At 34.9% G+C, this 12,500-nt stretch overlaps 3 protein-coding genes across 4 annotated transcripts in view; 2 read left to right on the plus strand and 1 right to left on the minus strand.

Annotated features, from left to right (window-relative positions):
• Nucleotides 1-4,444: 4,444 nt before the first annotated feature.
• On the plus strand, nt 4,445-9,540 carry Tcs6 (Threonyl-carbamoyl synthesis 6). Of its 2 annotated transcripts, XM_027376328.2 has the most exons (4): nt 4,445-4,676; nt 7,609-7,737; nt 8,424-8,546; nt 8,687-9,540. In XM_027376328.2, exons 1-4 carry the CDS (start codon nt 4,579-4,581, stop codon nt 8,691-8,693), a joined length of 357 nt encoding a protein of 118 aa, XP_027232129.1. In that variant the 5' UTR covers nt 4,445-4,578; the 3' UTR covers nt 8,694-9,540. The 2 variants fall into 2 exon arrangements, with proteins under 2 accessions (XP_027232129.1, XP_027232128.1); XM_027376327.2 differs by having other exon boundaries at nt 8,424-9,540.
• PIG-P (phosphatidylinositol glycan anchor biosynthesis class P) lies at nt 8,892-9,401 on the plus strand. The gene is made up of 2 exons (XM_070135342.1): nt 8,892-9,251; nt 9,396-9,401. The coding sequence occupies exons 1-2, from the start codon at nt 8,892-8,894 to the stop codon at nt 9,399-9,401; spliced, it is 366 nt and encodes a 121-aa protein (XP_069991443.1).
• Nucleotides 9,541-10,140: 600 nt separating the features above from the next.
• LOC113823655 (LHFPL tetraspan subfamily member 2a protein) overlaps nt 10,141-12,500 on the minus strand; it is a gene marked incomplete at its 5' end in the record, with an annotated part of 9,001 nt that continues 6,641 nt past the window's right edge. Inside the window, 2 exon segments of the mRNA XM_070129435.1 lie at nt 10,141-11,334; nt 11,554-11,667. Coding sequence (XP_069985536.1) covers nt 11,192-11,334; nt 11,554-11,667 — 257 coding nt within the window.

A 12,500-nucleotide genomic window follows, 5' to 3' on the forward strand; every position in this document is an offset into this window, starting at 1 on the left:
GCTATTAAGGTGACTATAGTGATTACATAGGTAATTGATAAGACATAATATTGCTAAACAGGTAAAATAAAAAGTCTGATAACCATTGCACTTCCAAACATTTACCTTAGTAGTCAATAACAGACATATACTCTATGATCTAAAACCTTCTTCACTGTATACAGACACTTATTCAAATTGTGTTTTTGAAATGTCAAATCACTTGAAACAAATTTTGAATTATCCTTTTTTCAGGGTCAGAGTTGAAACAACATTAGAAGTGGATAAATTGAATATTATGTAAAACAAACCTGCCAATGACCAAGATAAAGAGTTCAGACAATATGCCAGATAATGATCTCTGTGGATTAGATTATAAAAAACATACTCCTCTAACAAACAAAGCACTATATCACTGTGCCCTTAGTTTAGAAATACCGAAAAATTCTAAAAAAAAAAAAAAAAAAAAAAAAAAAAAATCAATTTACGTAATACAGGTTCCTTGTGTCAATTATCATGCTAGAGTATAATCCTTGCTTCAGCCATATGTTTCTCTGTTCACTTAAAAAGAACTCCAAGGATACTAAGAGGACATCCACTTGTTACCAATTCCATGCCACCACAAAAAGCATCTGTGCCATAATCTAAAAACCTTTGCATGTTTTACATAACCCTTAGCTGGTCAGCATTAGTATAAAAAGACAATTTTCAGCACATGATAATAATCTTCCAAAGGATACATACTACAAACCCAAACAGGCTAGATCAGTTCATTGGAATGAAATATAACAAAAACTGACAACTTGTTTTTGCTTGTTTTCAAAATAGTCACATATCTCTTGAATTAAAAAGATTGTTGGGACTAATGTAGAAAAGTTATGAATAAAAATGTATGATTCCAAAAAGCAGGACATATAATCAACATTTCCATCATTAAATCTATATCAGAAATACATAATTCTGATAGAGATGAAAAAATGAAATAAATGTTCTCATATTTTAGAAATGATTGAGAAATCTTAAGCATAGGACCACATCAAGCAGTGCTGTAGACTAAACACTTTGTGCCTTGATAAATGCCACAAACCCTCCACGACATATATTCTGTTATGATAGACGTAGGACAGAATATACATGAAGGTGGTTTGTTGACCAATCTGTGTGTTAATAGGTGCAGAGGTAGTAAAAGACTATTTTCTGTGATCTTTGCCATGCAAGATAATTATTTAAGTCGCCAAGGATTTACAAAAAAAACAGGATCCACAAAGTTTCCTAAATATTATGATTTTTTATCTTCAGTGAATGTAAATAACACACCTCCACAAACTGCCACAGCCTCCAAGCCTGTCAAGGTTCTAACAAACCTTTGCTAAATACATTCTGGCATGATATGAAATTAAACTAGTTGCTTATTTGCAATGACCTGGGAGGTCTACAAGCTGTATCTTGCCATAACAAACATAGTGGATATTTGTTTGCATTGCCTCAGCCCCATAGGTGTATAGGTATCTAAGATCACACCAAGGTTTAAATTACATGGATTCGAAGAAAATACATGCTTTACAATGAGCAAGGAAAAAATCCTGCCTTGAAAGGCAAAGTAAAATATCTTGTAAACTACTGCTAGTTACCCACAGATTTAAAAAACAAAAGCAGAATCCCACGAAAATTATATTTCTACAGCCATTGCTTTTACTCACCTAATGTGTTCCTATTTGTATTTGTAAACATCTATATGCTGATGGTGTATACAACAGTATTGTCTTCTATGTATTAAGAACTTATAAAGCATCTGTTGATCAATAATTTTAGTGAATTAATTATTATCAAGCAGAATCTTCAATTTGCTAATGCATGATGTTAAAATTGAGTTTGGAGACAAATTACGCATCCAGAGTTAACTTGCAATTGATAATTTCATAATTTAGCTTCTAAATTATCACAATAAAATTAGACAACCCAGATCAAGATGGACTCAAGTTTCTTCTACTGCAAAAATAGGTTTCAGACATGCACATAGTACAAGGTTAACAGGATAAGGAATCAACATTTTTAGTGTTTTTTTTCTGATATTGTTGTAAAATGAAAACAAGTAATTCAACTTTTAGAATAAACAAAAACATCATAACTATCCAGGACACAACTTCCTGAAAATGCAGAGAAATAAAGAATACTAGTGCAAACAATATTGATATTCTGAATGTTTCCTGCAATTGCAGCCTCTATGCTGTTCAACCATGAATTCTGAGAAAAACGAGCAACAGATCACTAGTGCTTTATCATCAAATGAATAGGCAGTACATATATGCTGGAGGGTTGTAAGTTTTTTAAAGAACACAAAGTGAAAAACCATAGAGATGCTTGATGCAATCCTACTCTTGATAATTAAAAAAAAACAAGTTAGGAGCAACCTTTCACCACCTGATCGTAATTATTACATGAACAATTTGTCGGCTTCCCTTGCCTATCATTATCAAAGAAGGAATCAGTCAAAGCTCCATCCTACGAGAATATACTTTGAGGGGGTCTGTTGGCCCCTGCCAAAAAGCCATAGGCACATAAACCACAGTAATACCTTCACAATCTACTAAGCTTACTTATTCCATAACGCCTTCATTTTCAATCTGCAACAACTAAATCATAGACAAGTTAATTCATCTACTGATTCCGAAAACCTGTTTACCTTTCAGCTGCTACCTAAGAGTAAAGTGGCACTATTGTACCTTGGCAAATCTGACTTGTCTCCACTTGACCTTGCCTCACATAAGAACTCCTTTTTAGCATTAGCCTAGTCTTGACAGTTTGGTTAAGTCACTCATTTCTAATGTTGCTGGATGTAATTTGGAGCAGACTTTTCGGATATTAACACTTAACAGCGCTCCACATGATGTGCTCATCCCAAAATTAATAGGCAAAATCTATAATAACGAATCTGCTACCCTTTTAAATAAATACTCAATGAAAGAAGTATATCTGTTAATAACGACACAAAGACTGGCATAAAAGAAGGGGTATGACTCGTACATTTCAACAGAGGTGACAACAAGAGGATATGGTCCAAAAGAACAAAGATTTTGGCCTCAATTTCAGTGCCCAACCTTGACATACATGACTACCCAAGTAATTAAAAATTTGCTTTGTGTTTTGTCTGTGTTTTCCTTTTTTTAAATACGGAGAAATAGATCAAGGTAGTGAAGATTTCCAATTAGCTGTGTATACAATTTAGGAAACTAGAATTTATGTTCAAATTATCATTTTCATCAACTTTATTGAACCAGAATTTCCCTCAGAAAAAAAAATATAGAAAAAAACAATGACAAAAACAAAATATACTCTTCAAGCACGCTAGAAGACCTAATCAGCATCAAATCATTAATTCAGCTAAACTGCAGTATCAAGGGATATAACACGAGTTTAATATCTCTGAGTAATTAAATGCATTTTCTTCACTGATAAGCTGTCAAAAGAGACTCGACTTGTGGCAGACACGGTTTCGTCATCTAACCTTCACGCAAATTATCTAACCCGCGATTCCCTCTTGGCTAGGCACATCTATCGAAGAAATAGAGGCCTACACCCTCCCCGTCAATATCCATTTCCATAATCAAAACAACAGAACAGATGTCTTTAGGCCTACTCCAAGGGTGTGAAATTTTTAAAGCTCTCCCTTGGCTTTCGTTTCAGCGTCTGCCAAGAGCACAGAGCTTCTCCAGGCCTTACCTTCATTGCCGAAGAGGCTCCACAACTTGGCGATCAAAATACCCATCTTGAGTGGACGCAAGGGCAGTCGAGGTGTGTTAACTGAGAGCGATAGCACAGACTCTCATCCAGACCTTCTCCCTCGGTCGAGAGTTATTGAAAACTGAGAAAGGATTGGTCGGCTGCGAGCTTGACGTCACTCTGAAAAACTTGTATGATCGGATTGGATAGCACTGATTATGACGTCATCACTAGGGTATATCTGTAGTGTGATTGGTCACTTTGGTCTTTGACGTCATTGTTGAAAACATCTGCAACGTCTACTAGCAAATTATCCACGTCTGTTCAGCATCTCTTGAGGATTTTCTGTTTCGATTTTGAACATATGTCCTTCATAGAATACTTCATAATTTTATCAAAATATTTTTTTATTTATTGATGGTAACTCACGGAGAAATTATAATTCTGTTTAGCTTGTCGATTGTTTGGCAAAAAAATATTTTTTTATGAATACTTATGATACCTTGTATATATGCTACAAAATATAATTCATATGGGAGGAAAACTAAAGTTCAATTGGTTATCACGGAAACGATCAAATTTGAAAATATAATGATCTCTAGATGAACGTGAGCAATATTCATAGAAATTTCTAGCTAATAAATATTTTAGGTAACAAATCTCATAAAAAAGAAGTATACTCTGCGAACATCCATTTATTTTTTCTCTGAAAAACTGATAAAGTTGACAAATAAATTTTAGGCTCGTTTTTCATGTAAACAAACGAACCTTCCTAAACACACCACGCAAGCCGCACGTTCTTGCATGGTATTTGAGCAAGAGTAGTTTATGTACTAACTGCAGTTTTATATTATAATAGCAACTGTAATACTAAATGCCATGGATGAAAACGTAGAAGACAACGGTGTGCAGGATGATTATATGGACTCGGACGAAGATAATGAAGTGTCAGCAAGTAAAGAATTGCCTGCAGTAGCGTATCCTTTTCGAAGTCGATATTTACCGCAGCTCTATTATAGTGCAATTATGGTGTATTCCTCTGCATAAGATCCACATCGCAGCTCGGAACTACTAGTGGCACTGGAGGATATGCTATATGGTGTTTTATCAACTGATAGAAGGTGATACTCACAGCAAGGTCTAGAAAAATACGGTCAACTCATTCCGACTTCCAAGGTGGTTTAACCCGTTTAGGTTCCCACGGGCAAGAGATTTAGACCTGCCCATGACATATTTCTTACCCGAGCCACTGACACAGTAACATTTTGTGCATTCTATCAGTTTGATATGATTATCAGCTCCTAAAGTACAATTGATAAATACAATTGGCAATTTTATTGAATAGTTCTGCTTAATGGGTCACAACAATTTTGGTTTCGATGGATTCCTCTTGCTCTCTAACACTCAAATATACAAAGATTATTGCATGGAAACCCCAGATTATAGAGTTTGGTCAAATGCTATCCCTGCAGATGTAGTTCTTGGGTAACTTTCCGCATACACTTAGATCTTTTTAGAATCATCTTCCACGCTTAAAATTCTTTTGACTTTTCCACACACTTGTTTCATCATACCGTCCCCAGATACGTCTGCACAAATGTAAACAAAATTATGTTTTTCATACATGAGAAACAAAATATTCCCTGCGCAAGAAAAATTCTTTAAAGTCTGGTGGAAACCTCCCCATTACTGATAGTCTTGGCCATGATTGCAGGGGAGGGCATGAAAGTTACCAGAGAAATTGTGTGGTAAAATATGTATAATATACACAAAATCAGTCACTATATTGTCTAATGCGGTGGGCTGTGTGACACACCAACACCCCGTAACGAAATACAAAGAATCCTCTGTGTACTCACAGCAGGAGAGAGTGTTCAACAGCCATGCAGGAGCACCTGATGGTGAATCTGTCCAAAGCTGTCTCCTACCGTGAATATGTGGAAGATTCTTTGCTGTCCTGGGCAAGAGCCGGGGGTGGTAGGCCCCCATGGAGGTGTTGCAGGAGGCACAACCCCATGTATAAAACAGAAAGGTAACATTTTGTTTATATTTATGTTTTGGCCCGTTATTGTCCTGGTGCCTTTCATGCCCTCCCCTGCTATCGGGGCCAAGAATGTAGGGGTTTAGGGTTTCCACACAATGATTTCAATTTACTTGGATAGCAGAGAATGAGAGGAATCCATTGATACCAAAATTTTCATGATTGATTAGGCTGAACTGTTTTGTAGAATTGCCTTACAATTCAAGTGACTGTCTTTGTCATGGGAGTCAAATGAATTGTGGTTTTCTTATTTTGAATCCTTTAAGTTACCTAAGAAAAGAATCAGTTGTGACATAGGTAAAGAATCAATTGTCTACAACCAAATGACTGTCAGTTGTAATAGAATATGATAGGCTGCCAATAAGGAGTTAATTTTTCTTGCTCGTTATAGCTAAATGCAGTTGACTGTTCTTACAGTCATGTTTCGTAAATGTATGGCTCCAAGTGTTATTTTGACTGCTAATATCCCCCGATGCCTGTGTTATGCTGAAGGCTAAAATGAACTATCCTTGACACAGAGCTGACTGTTTATGTCATGTTTGTAATGTTTCTTCTTGGGTAGCGTGTACAGATCACCGAGAGGAGGCCACGTTTGGAAGACTCCAAAGATTTTATTATCCAGATTGCAATGATATCCACAGTTATCATGAACTGTTTTATTATACTGCTGCTTTTACGATAAACACATCTTGCTATTACTCCAATGCATATGTAACTTATAAGCAGCTGTCAAACAAAAAATTACCTCTAATGATAACAAAAAGTGCCCTAAAATTATCAACTAACTATTTTATGATTGCCAAAAAGTATCATAATGTGACGTCATCTCATTCTATTGATCTAGCCTCAAAAATGGATGAGAAGGACAAGCATGATTGCTTATCCCAGCCTCCAAAATCAGCATTGTAAATGGTAAACACATTTCATCCAAAATGCTGAACGATGACTTACAGCATAGCAATGATATATATAGATATACAGATACCTGCATATTGCAATTTTAAGCTTGTAAAAATGATGTATTTTATGAATCAGCATTACACATGGTTGGTGCTGATAATTATCTTTATTGTACTAGTGTCATACCTTTTGTATTGCATCTCATAGGCCCAATAGGGAAATATGGTTGCATGCTGGGAATTATTTCCAGGACCTACATGTTTAATATGATTCCATATGCTACAGGATTATGCATGAAGTATCTTTACTACTATGTTAGTTCTGTATAAAGAGTCATGAGAGCTGGCATGTTAAGTCGTGTTCATCTACGACATTAGTCTTTGTATTTCCCACTTCTATGGTAACTCATTCTTACAGGTCTGCATTTTATGTTGGCAGTCTAGTCATATGCCCTTGTCTTGTCCAAGGAAATATTTAAACTGATATGAAGCATTATGTATTTTTTTTTTTACGTTACCACAAGTACGTATTGCAGTCCTTGCATTTGTAATATTCAAAGGATGGAAAAGCCACTCTTCAGTTAGGGATGTATATAGGTTCAGTTAGGTTGGATTGTATTAGATTATCCATGACGTAGTCCAAGTTAATTAGAACTTGATACAGAGTTATGGGAAGGTGTCATGTATCAGATAGTGCTTCTCAGCCCAACAAGCAGTTACCAGATTTGTATAAATTATTGCAAAAATCATTTTGATAATTGCATTTGAACATCAAAAAGAAACATTAGAGTTACTTATAAGATTTATTAATCATTATTCCATGAAGTTACTTTTCTCCAGATTAATAAATATTCAGTATTTTCTTCTTTCATTTTGTGTATGTATCAGTATTTTTTATTCTTATTGATACCTCATAATGATCTTCAGTTTTAAAGACTATGTTATAATGTTCCTTAACTTGCTACACAGAAAATTTGAAGTACCATTCAACAGTAGTCGAGAAGCAGAAATAGCAAGGAATTCTTTGCAGGTTGACCCGGAGCCTAGAAGAGGAGGGTCAAAGAAAACCTTTGCCCTTAAGGATAATATTCTATGTGTGTAAGTTGATAAAGGTTTAGTAGAAGTTGTGAATGTCTCAAATATATATATATATTTTTTTTCTCTCATTTCTTATGGTTTTTGTGAATCTTCTTTCTCACATACTGTCTCCCTTGTGTTCTTATTCTTCATATTTTTCCCTGAAATTGACATCCTGATTGACATATATTGCCTTCGGGACTGGTTATAAGCAGCATAGTAGAGTCAGGAACCAACCTTCAAGAAGAAAGACTACAATTTTTGCTTAGAGTTCAGAAAACAAGCCAAGTGCTATGTGAGATAAATGGATTAAAAAAACATTCCCTTGTTTTTTTCTCTCTCTCTTTCTGTCCTTTTTTCTTTGTATAAATAAACTAGTATTTTCTGACAAGAGACAATCCAAACCTTTTATTTGTCTTTCCTTTCACTGATTGTTGTTATTAAACCATTGACACCAGGAAGGCTTATGCACAAGTGCCCAGTCTGCCTTGATTTTTATTTATTTATTTTATTTAAGCCAAGTGCTTGTAGAGCCATCTATGTGTAACCATATTTATAAAACAAAATTATAGTTGGCAGTGTATATACCCAGCACCAAGATTTATTACTACCATATTCCTAGTCCATCGTAGGTTTAGTGATTCATTCTTGATTTTCAACCATAAAAAACTTTGCACTTAACTTATTTACTTCCTTTTTTTTTTCAGAGAAATTCGATCTGTTGATGTCCGGCAGCTCAGATCAGCTGTGTGTTCATTTATGGATCTTCTGAACTTAGTGACAAAAACAATTGACCAGTTTGGACCTCCAGTACAGCAGTCAAAGAAAATGTGTGTGTGATTTTTCTTCATCATATTATTTTGTGGAAAAGTAGACTTGAAGATTTTCTGCTGTGATCATTAATTTTTTAATAACTGTTATCTTTTGTTAGGATATAATTTTTTTGAATTTATTGTTTGTGTAATTTCAGTGATTGAATAAGAGTGAAAGAACTATTCTGGATTTTGTCTGAATGGTATTCATAGCAAGATTTGGATAGTGCATATAGATAACTATCTAAAAAGCCTGAGAAAAGGAGAGAAAAAGACAAATATATTTTGGACATTATCAGGACCTGAGCCTGGTCCATCCCTTTAGGAGAATATCCAGCACATATCAGGAAGAAACGGAGGAACATGGGTGAGCACACTCCAGCACCATCTCCAGGCCGCTCCTATTATGGCTTTGTCTTGTACCTCCTGGGCTGGGCTGGTATTATTAGCTACCTGGCTTGGGCTCTCATTCCCCATAGCTACCTGGCAGCACTTGGACTAACGTACATCCCCCAGCCTTACTGGGCACTCGCCTTCCCTAGCGTCATCATAACACTTGTATTGATATTCGTCTTCTTCATATACCCCTCCCTCAACCTGATCCTGGCTCTTCCTCCCCATGACATTAGAAATATTACAGATAATATGGCCATGAGAGAGGAAGATTATCCAAGGGTCGAGGAGTATGGTGTGCCTCCTGTGTGTGACTTGCCTATTTCTCAGGTTTGCAGAGCTCTGTATAGATGATAACTTGTGTTTTTTCACTTCAGGATTGGCATGGACACAAAACTAGTTGTAGGGAGAGGCCTCATCGTACATAAGTTTTTAAGATCAAGCCAATGGTTGTAATTTAAACTCAGATTTCAGCTTTGATGGGAAATTGGAAGTTTGTTTCACTTCTTTTGTGAAATAGTTGTATTTGTGAGATTTTGTCCATCAATCATGAATTGCTTTTATTTTTACTTTTCTTTTTATTAATCAGCAACCAAAGCAATAAAGCTGATTCTTTGTATGCCTCACTCATTTACCCTCTTGTTGACTGTCAAGTAAAATCATATAGTCCCCTATGTGTATTTCCTGGGGTGTTCATTAGGTATTTCAGTGACTGTTCTCTAGTGACAAGTAAATCATTTTGAATAAATTGAAAGGATACTTGTTAAAACTGTAGCAGTAGTAGTAGTCATAAAAAAATGTGTATATATAGATTATCAAGTGCAAATGTTCAGTGACTATTAACGTAGAATGGCTTTAGTAGTAATAGCAAAAAAATGCATTGATACCTGATATGTCATATCTTATATTAGATAATGAAAATCAAAGAAATTGCATTGTGTGATCAGAGAGAATGAATAATTTCATAATGCATGCTCAGAAGAATATGTTCCACTGAATACTAAAAGTTTTTGAAGAAATTGCCGGAAAATAAGGGAAAAAAAGAGAAATGTAGAGGTTCAAGGACATATCAGACTCTTTAAAGACATCCCTCTGTTACATGAAACCACTGAATTGAATAAATTCATTTATCATTATTAAGTACTGTAATTATTCTCACAAGAAATATAAAAAGATATAGATTGTCTTTTTAATAATATAGGTATAGAGAAAGATTTCATTAATACACTTAGTTTATTAGCATAAGTACAGCATAAGAAAATGCAAGAGGAATGTAAGGTTATAAAACTTAACCAGATACTGGTAAAGAATATGCTACACTGCAAAATTAAAGTTAATCTGTAGAAGAAGGATGTGCTTCAGTATACCGTGTTACTTGGAAAATAATTAAGTACCAGTAAGCCAAAAGTTAAGTAGACATAATGTTAAGTTTAACTTCTGAAACGATAAAGTTCATTGAAATATTAAAAGGTGATAATATGAACACCCAATATACAGGGAAGCAAATCATTTGATATACAGAAATAACTTTAATGGTAAATAACTATACATAAGTCATGGATAATCATTTCACTGGGTATGTTTGTGCTGGGATAATTTGCAGTTCATTTTTGTTATCCTGTGTTTTGATAATTTATACCATTTGTACTTGAATAAGAATGATTATACATATCAATCACATGTGTGGTACCTGAATGCAAAAGTGAAGTAAATATTGTTTGACCCTACTTTGGTACTGGGAATACATTATATCTTCATAATTGATAGTATAATTGTTTGTAACAATATAGCAACCAGTTGATTGAAAAGCCTATAACATGAGAAAATGGAAAGCCAACAATATTGTCCAGGCTAAATATGCATACAAGTAAGTTACTGATGTATGCTGAAAGTTTTAATTTTGACAGAAAATTCTGTAGATCATTCTTTAATTGTCAACCAAATTACTGTTATTCATCATAGCTATAGCATAGTATGGAAATAAGTTTGATCTGTTTCATTAACACATCACTTCCATAAATCCCAAGATTAGAAAGTGAAAAAATAGTGTTGATGCGTATTTCTTAATGCGCATGTAATAACACATGCAATAAAAAGTTGTTTAAATGAGATTCCCATAACATGCCAAATTTGTTTATCAGTGCTCTGATGAGTAATGATATTCTGTTGATAAGGGAAACTATCTTTGTCTTAAAAGATGTTAAAGCATTAATAAGTAACAAGTATGTCAACACTGAAAAAACACTACACATAATAACACACAGCTTTATTTAAATAAGACAAACAACTTGATTTCCTTTTGCAATTTCATTAGAAACTCTATCGGTTGCTGTTGATTTGGCAGAAAATGTTGCAAGACAGGTACACAGTAGTAATCCTAAGCTTCCTCCCAGCACTGCATACATGGCCCATCCTAGAAAAAAAATATATGGTTACTTTTTTGTATGAATGAAAGTAAAATTAGTTACATGAAAAATGCAGATTACACATTTCATTTTAAAACTATGGTCGGTTATAAATGTATGATTTTTCTTCAGACTGGAAGTATAGAAAGAAAGGGCACATATAGGTCAATCATTTGATAACCAAACTGGTAGCCATCACAATATACAGACTAATGTTGAATACATACCTACTGTACATGCACTTGGGTAATAAAATCCTGCATCATCACCGCACATAGATCTCACTCGGAATGAATCCCAGCCTAGTGGGAATATTGCTGCACCAAGTAGACTCAGGACACCTGTTTATTCAAGCAAAGAATAGGGTTTAAATAGTGCTTTGTTTGACTGGTTTCAGAAATAGGATATTTATACTAATTGTAGTATCATGTTAGATATTAAATATGTGTTGTTTTCCTTTAGATATAATATTGCTGCAATGTACAATTTGTATCTTTTGTGCATATTTGAAGGCAATTTGGAGTTGTAGTTATTACACTGATTTTAGCACTGGTTCTGCAAATTTTCAGAACATATTGCTGATTAGTTAGGATTTCCATGAGATATTTCATGGGATATTGACAGTGAGTAAAAAGTGTCAATGGGAGATAGCCACATGCAGATCCTCAACCTTTTAACACAGGAGGTAGTTTCTGATTTTTAATATAGAATTTTGTGAAGGGGAGGACATAACTGTGATCATGAATTTATAACCTCTCTGACTGGGATTCGAACCCCCTCCGCCATTGCAAAGAAATCACAAGACAGGCACTCTATGCACTGATACACGACGCAACAAAAGAAGTGTGCAATTAGGAGCTTACTAGCATCCATAGACATTACCTATCTACTCATACATGAGTAAGGATTGGGAGGTTTTGCACACACTCCCCGCAGGCACTCAATATATATAGAAAGAGCAGTTCAAATCCTAAATCAGATAACTTGAGGTGTATTCAATGAAAGATGGAAGAATGCTCTGGCCACATTTGATATCATGAATATCAAATGCGGCCAGTGCATTATTCCATCTTCCATAACTGATCATAATATCCCTCCTTTTTTCTGCATTCATTCTGTCTTCTTTCCTTCCCTCTCTCCTTCCCCCATCCGTTCCACCATTCCCCCTTCTCTT

This window comes from Penaeus vannamei, chromosome 2, assembly GCF_042767895.1.
Source record: "Penaeus vannamei isolate JL-2024 chromosome 2, ASM4276789v1, whole genome shotgun sequence".
Lineage (NCBI taxonomy): Eukaryota > Metazoa > Arthropoda > Malacostraca > Decapoda > Penaeidae > Penaeus > Penaeus vannamei.